This window comes from Kwoniella newhampshirensis, chromosome 12 (genome assembly GCF_039105145.1).
Source record: "Kwoniella newhampshirensis strain CBS 13917 chromosome 12, whole genome shotgun sequence".
In the NCBI taxonomy this organism is placed as follows: Eukaryota; Fungi; Basidiomycota; class Tremellomycetes; order Tremellales; family Cryptococcaceae; genus Kwoniella; species Kwoniella newhampshirensis.
In genome coordinates this window covers 473,932-492,265 of record NC_089965.1, presented here as the reverse complement: position 1 = coordinate 492,265, position 18,334 = coordinate 473,932, and the positions used below count along the sequence as shown (strand labels likewise).

The 18,334-nt window shown below is 52.2% G+C and overlaps 6 protein-coding genes across 6 annotated transcripts; 3 read left to right on the top strand and 3 right to left on the bottom strand.

Moving 5' to 3' along the window:
* Positions 1-65: 65 nt before the first annotated feature.
* On the top strand, positions 66-2,338 carry IAR55_005759 (uncharacterized protein; the record flags this gene model as incomplete). The annotated part of the gene is made up of 4 exons (XM_066948849.1): positions 66-447; positions 569-742; positions 808-2,141; positions 2,204-2,338. The coding sequence occupies 4 exons, from the start codon at positions 66-68 to the stop codon at positions 2,336-2,338; spliced, it is 2,025 nt and encodes a 674-aa protein (XP_066800622.1).
* Positions 2,339-2,385: 47 nt separating this feature from the next.
* Positions 2,386-3,607, bottom strand: IAR55_005758 (uncharacterized protein; the record flags this gene model as incomplete). The annotated part of the gene is made up of 5 exons (XM_066948848.1): positions 2,386-2,411; positions 2,462-2,710; positions 2,845-2,960; positions 3,123-3,411; positions 3,571-3,607. The coding sequence occupies 5 exons, from the start codon at positions 3,605-3,607 to the stop codon at positions 2,386-2,388; spliced, it is 717 nt and encodes a 238-aa protein (XP_066800621.1).
* A 561-nt stretch (positions 3,608-4,168) lies between these two features.
* IAR55_005757 (uncharacterized protein) lies at positions 4,169-6,744 on the top strand (the record flags this gene model as incomplete). Its single annotated transcript, XM_066948847.1, has 8 exons — positions 4,169-4,379; positions 4,556-4,651; positions 4,715-4,833; positions 4,904-5,047; positions 5,124-5,700; positions 5,760-5,923; positions 5,983-6,182; positions 6,240-6,744. 8 exons carry the CDS (start codon positions 4,169-4,171, stop codon positions 6,742-6,744), a joined length of 2,016 nt encoding a protein of 671 aa, XP_066800620.1.
* A 280-nt stretch (positions 6,745-7,024) lies between these two features.
* IAR55_005756 (uncharacterized protein) lies at positions 7,025-8,687 on the top strand (the record flags this gene model as incomplete). Its single annotated transcript, XM_066948846.1, has 5 exons — positions 7,025-7,091; positions 7,284-7,479; positions 7,751-7,980; positions 8,133-8,345; positions 8,452-8,687. 5 exons carry the CDS (start codon positions 7,025-7,027, stop codon positions 8,685-8,687), a joined length of 942 nt encoding a protein of 313 aa, XP_066800619.1.
* A 374-nt stretch (positions 8,688-9,061) lies between these two features.
* IAR55_005755 (uncharacterized protein) lies at positions 9,062-10,628 on the bottom strand (the record flags this gene model as incomplete). Its single annotated transcript, XM_066948845.1, has 7 exons — positions 9,062-9,281; positions 9,363-9,468; positions 9,535-9,602; positions 9,671-9,747; positions 9,833-10,024; positions 10,177-10,434; positions 10,569-10,628. 7 exons carry the CDS (start codon positions 10,626-10,628, stop codon positions 9,062-9,064), a joined length of 981 nt encoding a protein of 326 aa, XP_066800618.1.
* Positions 10,629-11,463: 835 nt separating this feature from the next.
* On the bottom strand, positions 11,464-18,061 carry IAR55_005754 (uncharacterized protein; the record flags this gene model as incomplete). The annotated part of the gene is made up of 5 exons (XM_066948844.1): positions 11,464-12,443; positions 12,495-12,570; positions 12,620-13,833; positions 13,889-17,746; positions 17,815-18,061. 5 exons carry the CDS (start codon positions 18,059-18,061, stop codon positions 11,464-11,466), a joined length of 6,375 nt encoding a protein of 2,124 aa, XP_066800617.1.
* Between the last annotated feature and the right edge of the window lie 273 nt (positions 18,062-18,334).

Below are 18,334 nucleotides of genomic sequence, written 5' to 3'. Positions count from 1 at the left end.
CTTCTACCTCGCCTCACCTGACTTGATCCTCATCGCGCCGCATCGATCCACTCATACGTCGCAGGATGCTGGACAAGATACCCCCCGAGATCGTCTCCCAAATCACCTATCATGTCATCTCTCTCGATCCCCCTTCCATCACCGTACCACCCCTCAACTTGCTCCTTTCCTGTCGGACCGTCTACGAAGCGATCTCACCCACCATCAATCCCCGATTGTACGCTCGTGTGTTCCGACGATATTTCGATGTGGATGCTGCAGAGCGACGGTTGGGCTTGGGGTCGGCAAGCGAGGGGGCAGATAAGCTGAATGCGAGGGAATTGACGGTGGAGCTAGCCACTCGTGTGAGGAGCTTGATGAGGCTGAGAGGGATGGTGAGAAGAGGAAATGTCAGACTTGTAGATGAGCACGACCTATGGGCCATCTATTTCATGCTCATAGAGAATGGTGAGTGCCCTTTTTACCTTCTGGCGCCCCGACCTATAGACTCAAGCCCGCATGACCGTTTCATCCGCTGCGTTCGGGCTTCAAGCTCGGCTGCTGATGCCTTTCCACTTTCGACGTGTAGACGGCAAGAATTCGCGACATCTGTTCGGATCCGAGGCGATCTTCGACCTGTCGACTTTCCTCGAATTATACCATGAGCAGCAGATGTTGGCAGCTGCGGTGGAGCCTGGATATCCAGCGGAAACAGTAGGGAGATCTTTGGCCATGTGGATAGCTTGGCTAGTGGACGGATCAGGTAAGCCGCCTAACATCGCCCAGAAAGCCATCAATAAGCAGTACTGATCATCTTGCTACCACCAGGGTCTTCCGATGAAACCTCTGAGCAACGCGAAGAACGCATGTTTGTTTTGCGTCCATACGTCTTTGCCGCTCAGCGATACGAACTATATTTTGCTCCTTGGACTCTGCCCGACTTGCCACTCCTCGATCAAAGCAACCAGAACCCAAGTCCCAATCCTTTCGTGGCAGATCTACAACCTCGAAGTCGACTCGTCACGGTGGAACATTACGGACGACGCATCGAGCTATGCCCTCCGTTCTTGGCTCACGCAGCGATCCTCCGGTTCTTCTACAGAAAACCTGGAGACGACTTGGACGATACGGATGCGGTCGCTGCGCCGTACATGGCACTCGGAGGAGAGGGGAACGGCGGGGTGCTCACCGTTGCTCCCGATGAAAATGGCGATGGCGTGATCGATGGGATGTTTCCCCGATTATCTATCGGTAATCCATCAGCGGTTACTTCGATGGTTGACAGCGATGGCATCTCTGCTTCCACCTCTTCTCTCAGTTCACACCATCTGATTGCCAATTCTCAGATGCACGATCGAGACTTTGCACGTTTAGCAAAGTGTTACGACCCCTCGGTCACCCCCGGAATGAAACGTCGTCTGTGGAGAGGATGCTGGAACGGTTGTTGGGAAGGGACTTTCTCCTTCTTCGACTTTGACGCTTTCAGGGAGATGCTAGCGGGCCAAGCGAGGGCGCTATATGATGGAGCGTACGGTGAACAGGCACAAGTATGGAGAATCACCGAAACGTGGGTCAGAAGGAAGGGATGGGTGAGGAAAGTGAAAGAGGAATCAGACGAAGATGACGACGAAGAAGAAGGAGAAGACGAAGCAGATGTGGTCGATAAAATGGAAGTGGACCACGATGAAGGAACAATCGAACAAGTCAGCTGGACTCTAGGCTCGACATCGTCTGTCATCCCGGAGGCTAGGGATGCAGATTCTGAAGCGGCGAAAGCCAGAGCATTCACCGATCTCCGAGCTCGAAAGGCTGAGAAGAAACGGAAAAGCAAGGGATCCAAGGGTCTACCTCTTTCTGGGCCCATGGTCAACGCGGGCTTCCCCACAGACCGACCAGCGGGCGCACTGCCCGACCTAGCTTCTGCAGCAGCCGAAGCGGCCACATTGAGGGAGACGATACGAACGCAGGTGGACGCCATTGAGGGGTACGAGGCTGTCCCCGACGAGGAGATCGATGAGATGTTGGAAGAAGACGACGGAGGTGAAAGCGCGGGTTTGGAGATGATTCTGACGGGGACAGGACACTCTGCATGGGGAAGGTTCATTCTCAAGGGAAGAGTGAGAGCCTGGGACGGTATGGCTTCCCTTGTCAAGGAGTATGCGGTGAGTGAGATAATTGCGCAACGCATCGCGATGATCGCTGATGCTGTTGATCTGGTACAAAGCCCGACTCGAGAGGTAAATGGATTTACCGAGGTTATGTAGTTTCCGGTGACATCTTTGTCGGTCGATGGAGGGACACTTTCACACCGGAAGCATTCGTAGGGTACGAAGGTACATTCATCCTTAATCGTCGATAGCCATACCTCCTCCTTCAGTCTTGATGTTACCTATTCTCAAAGTCATCCTATCTACGACCTTCTTCGTCCGTTCCTTGACCACGTTATCCATCTCATCCCGCAAGACCTTGCAAGCTTCCACACCCAACGTCAACATCTCTTCGAATCTGTCGACGTGAAGTCTCGTTTCCATCTGAGCGAGTGTAATTTTCCCTGACGAAGGGAGTGAGGCGACGACGAGTGTTGGCAGATCCATCTCTTCGGGTTGTGAGAGGTCGAGTAAGGGTTGAAGGAGATGTAAGCCGATAGAGATGGATGTGACGTAGTCCAAGAGGGAAATACCAGCATCGATCAGAGCGAGAGTGGTAGCGTTGATCGATGTCGGTAGTATACCTATCGGTGATGAATGGGTGATGAATGAAGTTCATGTCAGTATAAGCAGTCATTCATACGAATACGGTCCAATGGGGGCCGCCTCCACGGGTGCTTGGAGGATAGAGTGACAACCAGTAAAAGACATAGCCCACCTCCATCAGCTGAAAGAACTTGCACGTTGATGGCGATCTCGCTTCGAGGATACAAGTGCGTCATAATGACAGGTTCGAAAGTCTGACGAATGGCCGCGCCGATCTCCTGTAATCGTCTGTGAAAGAAGAAAATCCAAATATCAGCACGATTTCTTCCATGTTGCGATCATATAAAAATGGCGAGGAAAGATCCAACTTGAAGGTTCGAGATCGAGCGAGATTCACAGGGAAGATTCCACAGTGATTTGATGGAGGAGGTGAAATTAAAGGCAACCCACTTATCACCTCTGGTCCTCTTCGCTCCTGAACCGGACGAGGCCCAAGGGACCACCCCGACTTCGACGGCGACCGTCGCCCGATCGTGCGCCGCCAGACTCCTTTGTCTCGGTTCACGAGGTCCGAACACCGTCACTTGGACACTTGTCAATCCCTGCGTTACGGTGGATGATCCGTCGGGCGGGGTCAGTCCCGTGGAGCTTGAGGACGAGGTGGAGGATGAGGATGAGGTGGAGAGAAGGAAAGAGGTCGATCGAAGTTCGTATGGTCTTCGAGCGTCGTGTCGAAGACCTATCACAGGAAAAAAAAATTGGCGCAAGTCAGCAGCTGAACTTGTTGGAGAGTATATGTCAAGCTGTGATGCTAGATGTCTCGATGCAGCGTGTGCTATGGAGAGAGATTCTACCGTACATCATGGAGGAAAGGCAAGGAGCTCATACGACAACTCACCTCCATCGTTCAGTATCTCCAATCTCGATGATGACATATCTCAAAGTCGCAATGGCGCTAACTTCTGTCTCACCGACTAGTCCTTTGCCGCATCGACTGTACTACCTATGCTCCGACGATGAAGAGGTGTTGTACTGATGATGCATCGATGTGGATGATACCTTTCGAGGAGCAAAATATCGCGATGCACGGAGTGGAGGTGATTCACCGGAAATAACAAATGGGCGGAGTATATAAACCACTGACAGGGAAGGGGGGTTCTCCCGGTCCGTATAAGTTAAGGGATAAAGACTCGTTATGACAATCACACATCTCACTGATCATCCGTTCTGTCACCGTCGAGGGAGCTTGTATCCAGTGTCTGCCTCTTGCTTCCAGTCACCACCTCACTCCCACTCTCCAAGCATACCATATCGGAAGGACCAAGGTGTAGAGGCATTACAGGATTCTTGCGTTCAAATCATCATAGTCAACCGTCGTCGGCAGACCATTTCGTCAAGATCCTTTCCATCTCTTCGCAAATTAGGTCTGCCGACTCTCAATCCTTCATCGAAGCGCTCCTCGACTCGGACCGTCAGATCGGATAGTGACCGACACGATGCCTCACCGCGAAGGATCCATCCGAAGCGTTCATCGACATCACCATCATCGCCCTCACCACCATCGATCCAAGAGCGGGACAATCGCTGAGCATGGAGCTTACGATGAACCATCATCGTCGACGGTTGCGAGAACGAGGGATGAGCCCTTGGAAGGAGGGAGTATGGATGTTCATGTCAGAGTGCATAATGCGGATCAGTTCTGGCATGGTGAGTATCGATCGGTTGGACCTCCCCTGATAGAGCACGCACCTCTCGCACTTTCTTGCCTGCTGCGGAGAATCGCACAGTCCCTCCGTCTCTCACAAGTAGTCATGGACGAGTCCTCTTCGCGTCGCTCCATAAAATATTATGAGAAATGCGCTGACACGAAATACGCTCTTTAGAGATCGAATTGATTGTTACTGTTCCAGAAGCACCGAGCCTCACTCAGCTGGACAACACATTACGGATGTTCGTGACCTTCTGCGCAGCATATCATGGTGAGCCCTTTGTGCATTTTCAGAAATAACGGATCGTTTGGCTGACTCCTTGTCCTGTTTCAGACACTTACCTACCCAGCCCTAGCGAGATGTATCACGCCATCGCAATGATACTCGATTCGGAATTGTTTACCTATTACTACGAAAGGATGGTCGGGATCATGATGACCGACGCTCAAGAGGTGGGTCAAAAGTCTTGAGTTATGATTCTGATCAGTGCAATCAGCTGACAACACCTATCCTCTGATGTAGAACACAAATCCTCATGACCTCTTCATTCTATATCATCTCATTTTGTATTATGGTCACAGACATCCGAGTTTGTTCAAGTCGCATAGAAAGTGGAGAAAACTACTGCCGACCCTGGGCGAGGTCGTGGGACTGGACTACGAAGAGGTGCGTATTTTGAGGCTATGCCGTTCCGACGTTAGGTCCGAAACAAGAGCTGATGCTCGTGCTTCTCACCCCTCAGACCTTTGTATTGGGCTTACCACCAATCGAGACTCGTCTCCGACTGCCGGCCACCAACCTTATGTATGAAGTCTGTCGGATCCAGAAGCTCACCCCAGACGAACTCTTCCAATTCGACGACACGTTCATCGATCACTTGTTTGATTTGGTCGAGACTACGCGGGATCAGCAAGATGAGAGGCTGAACTATGCTGTCATCAAACTCATCGTCGCGCTGAACGAGCAGTTCATGGTGGCAACACTCCCTTCGAAGTCTCGTCGACCCCAGGCTCAAGCTGAAGAAGGAGGTCTGCTGGCAGCGTCAGCTCCAACGAGCCATGTGCGAGTGTTTGAAGAGCCCGAGGATATCTCCAATACCCCTAGCGAGACCGAAAAGCCATCGCTGAAATCAAGACTGCTTGCACCCGCATGTCTTGTTCGCAATCATCATCGCGCAAGATCCGGAACGATGGCGGGCTACAACCAGGATCAGTCCGAGGATGCGAAACGGAACAACAGAGTACTAGTAGTACTCATGAGGAGGCTAGGTAGCAGCAAGACGTTTGGCGAAAACATGATTTTCATGTTGAATCGAGCTGGTCAGTTGACACTTATAACTAGACAGTGGTATGTGAGCTGACAAAAGCGGACATGACAGAGAACTCGCCGGACGATCTGTGCATGCAATTGCTCATTCTCAAGATACTATACCTGCTTTTCACCACCCCTGGAACTCAGGAGTACTTCTTCACCAACGACCTGAGAGTTTTGCTCGACGTGTTCATACGAGAATTGGTTGACCTACCCGAAGAGTTCTCAGCGGTGAGCAAAAGTGCCAGCAAGGTCATATCGACGACGACCTGATGAAGTTCTACGTATAGCTGCGACATACGTATTTACGAGTGCTGTATCCTCTTCTCAACCATACTCAACTTCGAGCGGATCCATACAAACGTCCGCAGATCAAGCTGGTTCTCCGATCGTTGATCTCCAACAGCCACATCAAGGACGTCGATCCGACTACTGAAAGACTGGTCCAACGGTGTCTGGAAGAGCCGCGGAAGCTGGAGAGAAGTCACAGGTGAGCTCTGATTGACTTGCTGTTCCAAAAGCTTGTCAGCTGATATGCTATTCATAGTGCCGAGAATCTTCGCGATAATCACAATCTTCGCCAGGATTCTGCCGCGTCCACGCTTTCACTCGATTCTGTGGCCGCGGCATTACCGACAAAGCATAATCTGGGGACATCCATCTATACATCCCGTGATCCCGTACGACAAAGCTCTCTCAATGATGTTTCGTCCTCCCTCACCACCCCTGGGCGTCCTTCTTCCTCGGCATCAAATTACTCTGGTGCCGAGCAACCCAGATCAGCGAATTCGACACCGCCACCGAGGAGAAGAAAACCGCCAGCCCCACCTGCAGGTAAAGCAAACAGGAAGATGTCGAATGCTTCTTGGACGAGTTTCAATTCGGAGGATACGGAAGATAGTCGAGCTGGCTCATGGCCTTTGAGCAGTCCGCCCACCAGTTCGAACCTGGAGGATCTCATTGGAGAAGGCGGGAAAGGAGTACCACCGCCCATCATAGAGATTCACCCTGCTCAGCCGCAGCCCGTTGGCTGGATTACCTTCAGTCCTTAGATGTGAGGCCGAGGGGGGATATAGTTGTATATAATGTTGATGACGAGTAGCAGGTGTGTGTGTGTGTGTGAGATCATGATATCATGTGTTTCAGGTTGAATCAAGGAAATCTCGTGTTCAGGGTAAAATACCAATACAAAAGTGTCGTAAATCAATCGTAATCATCCACTGACTTTGACTTTTCACAAACCTCGTCCTCATTCACATCAACATCTTTATAACCAACACTTTAGACGATATACACGAACGTCGCAACCCAAACATCATCACACTGAACATTATGCCACCTCGTCGTCCTCCGCCTTTGCCCAAGAGTCTGTTCGCGGCTCAAGGTCCACTCGTACCTGGTATGTCTAGTCAAAGAGACCATTTCGCCTGTCGCGCACTGTCTCTCTTCAATCAGCCCACATCCTGTATTCCTCCTTTTCCACCAATGTATCGGTGATAATTGGGTATCACACGACCGACACGCTTTTGGGCCCTAGACTTCTTCATCTTCTCCAACTGTCTGACAATGGGTCTCGCTTTGTTCGTTACAGGCTCAGCACCCCTCCCTCCATCACCTGCATCCGTTCATCCCTCCTTCATCATCGACTCACATTCCTTCGTCACGTCCGTCGAACCCACCCCAGATCCCATCTTCACGAATCTCCCAGAAGGATATCCTCGTCCGCCGGTGAGATCTGCGGTGCAGGTCAAGATGGACGTCAGTGCTCAACCGGCGGAAGCGGTACTGTGAGTGAAGAGCGGGACGAATGCTTTGGACTCATCGGTCGGAGATGTTCAGTGAGAGGAAGAGAGTCATTGGCAGGCGGAGGTTTACCTTGACATCCATTCTTAAAGTCTTGAAGCGAGCGACAGAGCGATCTCAGTGAAGCAGATGACTCCTCTCCCTATCCTATCTATGACTTTACTCGTAGAGATACAAGCTGGTCACATACTACTATCATCCTGCGCTCATTTGGCCTGATCGAATCTCCAGCTGATCTCGCATCTGATATCACAGCGGGGTCAAACCATTCACGATCCACCCGACCATCCTCAATCTGACACTCGCATCCCCACCATCCGTGACCAACATCGCCAAAGGCGCGGTCGACATCATCATACCCTGTACCTTCCCCTTGACGGATAAAGAGTGGGATCTGTTGGACGAGGCGGTGGACGCGATCGATGGGTGTTGGGCGAAGCCGATTGCCGAGGGAGAGGAGATCAAACGAGGGAAGATTGTGATCTGTGAGTCAGGGCACTGTGGTGTCTGTTCAGGACTCGCTTGGACACATCTCAAACCATCGAGCAATCCCGTCGAGTCGCTGGCGTCAACTGGATCACCGCCACTTTTCTCCTTGAAAGGGACTGACAATCTTACCCATTCACCTCGCTCGCAGCCGGAATACTCCCTCCGCCTCTCACACTGCCATCATCCCCTCTCATCAACGCGGAAGGATACGAGCATCATGTTGCCCGACTGTCCCAACTCTCTCTGCACTCCAACGTCTTCCTCAAGGCGCTTCCTCCAGTCGTGGACGTCGTCCAAGCGAAAGAACATGGAACTTGGTGGAATGATCGTGAAGAGCTCGACAGGGTTTTAAGGATGTACAGTGAGTCGCGATTCCTATCTCGTCGACAGCCCAGCAATTTCCCGTGCGAGCTGCTAGTAGCCGGACACACGCTTTGACGCATCGTCCTGACCATGTACTACCACAGTCTCTCCCGCCATCGAATCCTTCGGGACCCACCGTATCGTCTTCGGTTCGACGCCCGCTCTGCCCCTCCCAGATCTCGAGAAAGTCACCCCGATCCCTGGCACGCTCGAACAGCCCATAGCCAACGGAGAATGGTACACGATCCTGAGAAAGTGTGTCACAGATCTCGGGGAGGGCGTGGACGAAGTGACTGGAGTGATGGGTGGGAATGCGAAGATGATATATGAGCTTGATTAGTGTCCCACGACAAGAAGTTTATGCATGATATTGATGATACACGGCTATGGTTGGCAGCGCCGTCCGGTGAATCGTTCTGCATAGGGTAGTGAACTCTCCGGTTAGGAAGCGATCACATTGAGTGAGCAGCATTTTGGACTTGGCTGTGTCGAAGACACTGTTGAAGCTCTGACACCTAGACTCGACACCCATGGCACAGTCAACCGTCATACCCATTTCAAATATTGCAAGCAGACACCTTATTCTTCGCAGCAAAAGTCTCCTGCGCGGTCACCCATCCCACTGCACACGAAATCTCGTACAGTGCAATTCCGATACATGCCAAGGCTACTAAAAAGCCACATCATTACCACCGTGTCTTTATCAGAAACCACTTATCCAGCGACGATAGCACCTCCGTTGACGTGGATCGTCTGACCACTGATGAAACTCGCATCCTGGCTTGCCAAGAAGACGTAAGCAGGTCCCAGCTCGCTCGGTTGACCGATACGACCAATGGGAGCGGGGGAGTTGTGCCACTCTTTCATCTGGGACTCGTCCATGGCAGCAGGTTGAAGCGGTGTCCAGACAGGTCCGGGAGCGACGGCGTTGACCCTGTGAAAACAGAACGGTTCAGCAAGCTGTGTTCGAAGACCCGAGCGTGAAGCTGTGTTGTGGAGAAAGGCGTGGACTCACCTGATGCCCTTGGAGAGAAGCTGGTTGGAGAGACATCGGACCATGGCGACTTGGGCACCCTTGGTCATACTGTAATCAACAAGCATGGGAGGACCGGCGTAGGCGACTATGCACATGTATCAGAGTATGCTTTTTGGTGCAAGTGGTCAACGACGAGGTTGGTTTGGCTCACCCTGAGAGGCAGTGACGATGATAGATCCGCCCTTGGGGATGTGAGGGACAGCGGCTCGGGTCATGAAGCTGTACAACGCCAAGATTAGCATATTGACATGGAATAGCTGAGGGGCTGCGAGATGCAGCACACTCACAAAGTACCATAGATGTTGGTCTTGATAGTCCTGTCGAATTGCTCGGTGGTGATGTCCGTGATGTCAGGGATAGAGTACTACGCAAGGAGTCGAATGTCAGAACGGGCAGCCAGTGGAACAAGAAGACCGCGTGTTCGCATCATGACATAACATGAAACTCACCATGACACTGGCGTTGTTGACCAAGACGTCGATCTTGCCCCAGGCCTGGACGACGCTGTCGATGACGCGCTTGCAGCCTGCCTCGTCCCGGATGTCTTGGGGGAAGAGGAGGCATTGACCGCCAGCAGCGACGATGAGCTCCTTGGACTTTTCGGCGTCGACCTGTTCTTCGGGGAGGTAGACGAGGGCGACCTGGCATATTAAGTGATATTGTCAGTGATGAACGTTCAAGCCAGGATAGAAGCATATAGAGTCCAGAAAACGACCTTCCACACATCACATAAGAGATAGTCTCCGGAAGCTGGAAGCTGGAAGCAGGTCCCTCCAAGATAAACCACACTCACATCGGCACCCTCCATGGCGAACATGACAGCTGCAGCTCTTCCGATACCCGAATCACCACCCGTGACGATCGTCTTCTTCCCCAACAGCTTCTTCGCAGCCTTGTAATGCGAGAACCCATCCTCGCCTTCCTGGACGGTGGCCGCGTCGGGTTTCTTGGTCATGTCGTCCTGGATACCGACGGCCCGGTCGACTTGGGACTCGATGGGGAAATCGCCGGGTTTGGCGAAAGAGCCTGATTCGGCTTTCTCTCCTCCGGGCTGAGACAGGTGCAGATTGTCAGTCAGTGATATATAGTCGAGCGGATGGAGGGGAAGTGGGTCGCGAGAGTTGTAGTCGTGAGGATAAGGGGTAATCGACGACGAAAGGACGACGTGCAGGATTTGGTACTCACAGCAGCCATGGCGGATGCACCGCCAGTCACAGAGTCGACAACAGATTGAATCTTCTCCATATTGCTTGTGTTAGTAGATGGTGTTGTATAGCTTTTTGAGATGAAAGAGCCGTCTTGCTGCAACTCTTCTTGCACGACTTTATACTCTGATCAGAGCGGAAGACAGCCGTCAGCTCCTTCAACCCTATCATGTGACGGTTCCCGATCGTTCATACACCGAACAATGACGTCGAGCATACCGCATGGTCACCAGCCGTCACTACTTGGCCCCTGTCTGTCTGTCTGTATGCAGGCGGTATACGTATGCTGACCGCCTGCTCTGAACAAGTTGACTGATGAACCCCCACTCCACGGCCTTTATTTACGAGAGATTTATCAAACTTGTTTCCAACTTTTGTTGATGGTCCTCCCTTGACGTCATTCGTGCCTACGTTCTGGACACCGTTCCACCGGAATCAACAATGACTCGTGCAGGATCGATATCTGCTGGAACCAGAGCGATATCGCATCCTGGCCATTTGGATTGATCGCGGGCGATAACGTGAGTCAGTTTGGACAGCAGGAACACACAAGATGCATTCCGAGCCTTACTACCTATCAAGTGTAGATTAAGAAGATGATAAGAAAAAGGTTGCTGAGACCGAAAAATGAATGAAAAATGAAACTGGTCCAAGCCAGCGTGCCATGGCTCAGCCATACCAGACTAGCCCTAAGAACTTCATGAATAACTTACTGTCCGGAATGTTTGGCAGGGTAGAGGGGAAGAGAGAGAGAGCATCGTCCCTGTCTCCAAATCTAATATCAACCAACACAATTAAATCCTTTCCTACTCCTTGTCGTATCTTTGTCCATGCTTTAGCGTCCGTCATCCACTAATCAACCCCCCATTCCCCATCTAGTTCATGGATCCGTATTCCCTGAATTCCAGCGAGTTTGCTTGCAGAGTCGGTTGAGAGATCAAAGCCTTCGAAACTGGCTTTCCTACCGCACTTCTTCTCTTCGCAGCCGCAGGAGATCCGGGACCGAGACCGCTAGTGCCAAGATAGGAGCGGGTGACGATGTCCTCGAACGGATTTTGAGACGCTCGCTGAGGAGGTCGGATCGGTGCAGCTGGGTTTGCAAACGGGTTCGGGTTGGGATGGGAAGGATTCTGGAACCAAGAGGTACCAAATACTGATGGCCCGTGGTTCGATGGCGAGCGATCATATTCACCTGCTGAGCCGCCCGAACGGTGCGATGCATCACCATAACTTGCTCGCTCATAGCGTTGTTGTTCCCTCATCGTTCGATCGTTCTCAAGCGGCGAAGCATAGAAGGAACTGGGTCGATCGTCGATCTCACTTGCAGCAATGGACGGTGCACCTGAATGTCGGCGGTCATCTTCCCAATTTCCGCCAACAGCACCCACACCCGTAGCACCGGCACCGTACACCTGTGACATGGTTCGATGATCCCCAAACATTGACATGTGCTCGGACAAGCGCTTGTGTACCGCCTTGTCGTTGGATTGCTTGACCCTCTTGTAGATCCAGTAGATTAAAGCCAGCCAAAGGATGCCTCCGACACCAACGCAGACACCAATGATGATGTTCCTCTTTCTAGTGCTAGACGACGGGCGACCCGTCGAGGAGGTAGTTGTCGGCGCATTATCAGAGGCTGCTGCAAGTGGGAAAGCCGTGTTGATCTGTGCAGCCAGCTGACCTTCGATACCGGTCTGATTGTAGAGCGGCGACGATGCGGTCTTGACGTACGCGTTCAGCGTGTCAAAATATTGAGACGGAATATAAGCGAGGTACTGAGTGAGCAGTGAAGTCTCGTCCCCATCCCAAGAAGCGGGTTGATATACTTGAAGGCCGTATGTTTGAACCTCCGATGCTGTACAGATGATAAGCACCAGCCTCGCCATTCGCAGGCATCACCACTTACGGTCAATCTTCAAAGCACCGCCGATCAATGCAGGGAACGTATTGAATAGCTGACTCGTGGCGTCGGAAGATTCAACCTAATGCAATATGTCAGCTCTACACGAGACTGGCTGATGTCATACTTACAACAAACCACCATGGATACTGCACGACCGCCAGTAAGATCGCAATGAGGGTGTCATCCTTGATCGGGTCAGCATCCCCACCCGAACCAGCATCGGCATTGTTCGCTACAGAATTGGCGGGAACAATGAGAGTTGGGACGCTGTTGGGAATGGTAGCCACCGAGGGCGTAGTGGTGCTCGCAACAGTCCTAGTTCCTGTCGCAGTGGAACTGTCTGAGGAAGTCTCCGAGGCGGAAACCGGGGTCGTGCTACTCGTTGTCGCCACGATGAGCCATGTCTGCGTGGGAGTGTATGCATCGTCCGTAGAAGAGGATGAACTTGTCGCGCTAGCGGTCTCGGTGTCCCAGTCGGCGGTGGAGGATTCGTTCGAAATCGAGGTTGCTGAAAAAGTTACAACCTGTGAACCAGTCACCGCAGGTGCAGATGTAACCGATGTCATGTTCTGCATGCTGGCCGACCCCGAGTTGTAGGCAGAAGGTGTGACCACGGCAGATGACGAGTCGGTCACGTTTGTGGGTCCAGCAGTGATGTCGACGGTCGAGCTAAAAACAGCAGTGCTAGCGGCGCTGGAATCAGCTTCTGACGTGATCGTGGCTGAAGCTGTTTGACCCTCGGTGTTCGAAGCTGAGACACTGGAAGAAGATTCGGTCGTGAATGATGATGGCGACGGTGTATCTAAGGAGGGGACCGCGGAAGAAGAAGCTGCCTCTGAAGGAATAGCCGAAGGCGACGGCGATGAAGATGCCTCCGTCTGAGATGTTTGCGAATCGGCAATAACGGTAGCACTGGCGGTAGGTTGAGACGAATTGCCGTCACTAGTGAATGCCGATGGAGAGGTTGATGAGCTCGAATCGGTGAACCCTACGTCTGACGGATTGATGGAAGAGGGTGGGACGTCAGACGCGGCCGACAAGACCTCGGAAGGGGTGGGAGCACTGGTCGACGGATTGTTTGTCCCAGCAGGAGTAGGTGATGTCGCAACCGAATCCGATGTCGATGGCGCGGTAGCCGAGTCGACGGACGACGTGACCCTACTCCCCACATCTGGGGGAGGAACTTGGCTGGTAGCGGAAGGTTCAGGAAGAGGAGTTGACGACGCTTCCGAAGTTGGGAGTACCTCAGACGTTGACGATGCCTCTGGGGTCGAAGGGTATACGTCATTTGGAGGAGTGGTACTCGCCGCAACGGTCTCGGCGGTACTGGCACTTGACGCAGCTGATGGGTTATGCCTCAGTAAATAATGACAGACTAGATACAGAGGACAGCTCACAATCTGGAGACAGGCTTTCCGAAGCGCTACCACTCTGAGACATTACGGGTTGTACAGGTGCAATCGTGCTGGTCGGAGGGACGTCGGTCATACTGGCTGCTTCCGATGCTACAGTTGGAACTTGAGTGTTAGTGTTGCTTGTTCCAATTACGCCAAATTGAGGAGGCATTGAAAATGATGAAGTAGAAGAAGTTGAGAGAGGCATGGAGAAAGAACTTGAAGTAACAGGAATAGTAAAAGCAGGAGGCAGGAATGAAGTCAGATTCGAAACGGTAGAGGAAACAGAAGGCATAGAGGAAGTGGTACTAGCTGGCGGCGGACTCGTGGTGAGGCCGGCAAACACTGGCGGCAGGTCGGAGGACTCCAACTGAGAAGTGGTCTGAGGAAAGTCCGCAGGAGCAGGAGATGGACTGCCAACTGATGACTGGGTAGTATTGAACGACGATGTTGAAACGACAGATACAGCAGGCGAGCTGCCAAGGGCATCGACAGAAGAATAAGTCGTCGCAATCGAAAGGGCAACGCCTGTGGTCGTGTTTAAGAATGGTGTGCTCCCCATAACAGTGACATTCTGGACATTAGACACATTGGTCGTCGGCAAATCTGTCGTTGCAGGACTGGTTGAGCTGACAATTGATGAGACCGGCGAGGTAAAAGGCGGCGACCAGCTGGTGTCGCTCGGATTAGAATTAGCAGTGTTGGCTGACAACCACGTCGCGGACAAGCCTGCTGCCACGTAGTCGGACGATGTGGCGATGGGGCTCCCAGTGTCGGAAGGGGTCCAAGACACGGAGGAGTTAACACCAAAGTTCGTTCCTGTTCGGCCAGCTGTTTCAGGACCCATCGAAACTGCAAGCGAGGTTGAAGCAGACACTTTTGTCGCAGCGCTGCTGTCCAGTGGAGCTAAAGATGCCGAGGGAAGCAAGGTTGCTGAGGACATCGGTGTTGTTTCCGGTCGTTGACTAGAATTGCTGGACACTGTTGAAGACACTCCGGCTGACGATGTTGCAGATGTCATTGAAATTAGCGTAAAATTACCCAGAGTAGTCCAGGAAGGATTGTGCAACGATGAGACTAGTGTGCTCGACGATAGTATTGCCCCGCTACCAGTCGAAAGATCTGTCGTGCTGGTAGCACTTTGCAACAGCGAGGACAGTGAGGTGTGAGGAAGGCTGGCCGAGACGTCTATCGTAGAAGGTGAGGTCGTGTTCGGCGCCATCGTTGTCGCAACGCTGTCGATGGAAGAGGATCCCGATGAGGTAACACTAAGCCCTGAGAAGTGAAACCCGCTAGAGTTTATAGACGACGGCGTAGGGTCCGTCGTAGACGATGCCAACAACGTGGGCGACAGTGTTGTAGATGCCGTTGACGCCGAAAAGGACGGACCAGTGGATGTCTTCGAGTTGACCTCTGTCGACTGCGACATATTGGCAGAAGAACCCGGTAATGATGTGACGGTTGCCCAGCTCGTATATTCCCATGGGGTTTTAGTCGGGTAGCCAGGTGAGGGACCCTTCGTGGAAATAGACGAATATGACGCTGACGTACTCTGAGACTCAGATGCAAAGGAAGGACCAACGGTGGACGAAGTAGAAACCGAAGCAAAGGCGGTCGTGAAAACGCCTGAGGATTCCGGTGTCCCCGACAAAGGCATTGGAGAAGTCGCCTTCGTTGTAACGGTGCTAGACTCGGCTGTATCTGTACTGAGACTAGGCCCAGTAGTGCTTTGTGATGGCAGATCAGGAGAAAGCGAATTCAAGGGAAGTCCGCTCGACAAGCCAGTTGAGGTCAATGGCTCAGTTGCCATGCTCAGAGAACTCGACACCGAACTGCTGAAGACATCTGTGATAGACGATTGGAGGAGCTCACTCGTAGTAGAATTCAGGGGACTCGTAATCGAAGATTCGGTAGAAGCTGATATAGAAAGACCTGGGCTGACCTCGCTGGTGGTAGAAATAGATACGCTGAGTACGTTTGACGTTGACATTATGGAATTCGTCGTGCTCAGGCTGAACTGACTGGGCGTATCCGAAGCCGTGGACGATCGACTGGGCGGACCTGACGTGGAGAACCCGCTAGCTGAACTGGTTGAAGACTTAGAGGGATCACTTGAAGTCACCGACGATGGAGGATTGGCGCTGGACAAGGCCATATCGGAGCTGCTGAGTGGGGTAGGAGTGGGGAGTGACTGACTGGGGGAGCTCGACGAAGGCGAAGCTGAATCTTCAGGTGCGCTCGAAGCCACAGTCAATGATGGCAAAATGATTGGGCCGGATAACGCTGTGGACGGCGTACCGGTTGTGGAGAATGACACACCAGATAAAGTCGTAAAAATCATTGCTGGATCACTTGATGCACTCGGTTCACCGAACAACGAAGTCGACAGCCTGATCGAGCTCGGGCCAAGGAGGGACGAATCCATGGCTGGATTGGAAGCAGAAGGGACAGGCACACTCGATGATAGTGAAATACTTGCCAGTATAGACGATGCAGTCGGAGTATATGAGCTTGGTGAAGGTACAGCATGACTGGCAGGTGTAGTCATTGTCTGCGCGGATGCGAACAGCGGAGTCGTAAGAGACTGCGATCCCTCTGGTGCATTTGTGGAAGTCACACTCGAATCACTGATGGGCACAGGACGAGGTGAAGTGTTGCTTATCGATAGGTCCGATACGACGGGACTGCTAGGCTCACTGGGAGTAGTGGGTAGCGAGCTAGATGCAGTATTGGTTGTGGTAAATCGGCTAGGTACGGCATCACTGGTGGATATAGTCGGTACAGCTGAGCTGCTCGGCGAATTCGGAGCCCCAAGGGGTGAAGTAGATGCAATTTCAGTCGTAGGGATTGCCGGCTCAGCTGGACTGCTTGGTGCCTTTGAAATTGCAGCTGGCAGACTAAAACCAGTTGAAGCGACTGGATTTGAGGCCGCTGTTGTTGCTGCCGCGACTGGCTCGCTGGATGAAGTCATCCCTTGGGAAGGTTGGATCACCGAAGCAGTCGATACCGGAGCCTCGGCACCAGGGACTGTTGAGGGAACAGCTGGATCGGCAGCTGGCGAAGTCACCGCACCTCCAGCAGCTTCTATTGATGTAGCACCTGCACCAGCCTTTCCTTCGCCAGCAACCCCCGCGCCTGATCCAGCAGGCACTTGAGTTGGCACAGGACCTGTTCCTGCCCCACCTCCAGCTCCAGCTCCTCCTACCGCTCCAGGAGCGCTAGGCTGTTGTCTCTTTTCATGAAAAGGCTCAGTTTCGTCTTGCCGTCTTGGTCGTCTTCGTTCTTCAGGGATATACGCGGCGCTCGCAAACAATGCGGGCACGTTCCAACCTCGTTTTACCTTGTTAAGAGAAGAATGTAATGCCGAGGAAGGCTTGAATAAAGGAGGAATCGAAACGATTGAAAAGTTCAAAAATTGAGAAGACTGAAATTGAAATTTTCTGAAACTTGTACTTGAAGTGCTAAACTTGGACTTACTTGAGATTGCATTGTCACTGCTCACTGTGTCGGGGACAGGGCTTACTTGTACAGCAGATGAAGGAGTCTCGGAACTTAAGGAAGGTCGAGATGTGGTTTCGACAGTTGATGTAACTGGTGTCGAGCTCGATGTTGTCAGTGCTTGGACAGAGGTTGGCGTTGACTCGATCGTGGATGTAGCTGCAAGAGTTGAGGTAGATGGCAACGTTGACGTTGAAGAGATGTATGTCGACTCGACAACCGAAGATGAAGGTGTGCGAAGTGGAGAGTCTGTCGCCGACACCACAGATGAGGTGCTGACGATAGCTGACGATGAAGTCGAGGTACTGGCCGCTGGTTCAAGCAGCGCAAGAGGATCGATAGTGAGTGTCACACCGCCCAGCACTTAGTCATGGTGGATGACGCGATCAGCGGAGTCACGACCACGAACAGAGATTCGTCGTGAGACTCACAGCCCAAATCCAGCCCAGCTCCCACGCCTATTCCATCAAATTGTCTCTTGGCTAACGCCGTTCTCGCCTTTTCCTCGATCCATCTCCTCCTAACCTGAGAATGTGAGTTTCTCTCCAATCCCGTTCCATGTTCCGCAGCCAAGCTCAATTGTGCAAAGACTACGAGGATAACCAGACATAGTAATGGAAGCGACTGAGATAGCGATGGAATTGTCGCGGGACTGGATCGAGAGCTACGGTTCCGCATGGCCGACAAAGAGATGGATGACCCGTAGGTCTTGATTCGTTTGTCGCTGTTATGACGAGGCAGACTCGTGGAGATCAAAGAGACATGTGAAATAGTCGACGTCGTCGCACACTTGGAAGATGTTGACAACACTGTGAAAGAGATGTGAGGGAACAGATCAGGATCAGGTCGTGGTTTCGATATACGAGGCGTTACACCGACCAGCGGATGGTGTCGTGTTTCGATTAATGATCCTCTGTTGTATTGCTCTAGTTCAAGGGATGAAAGAATGAA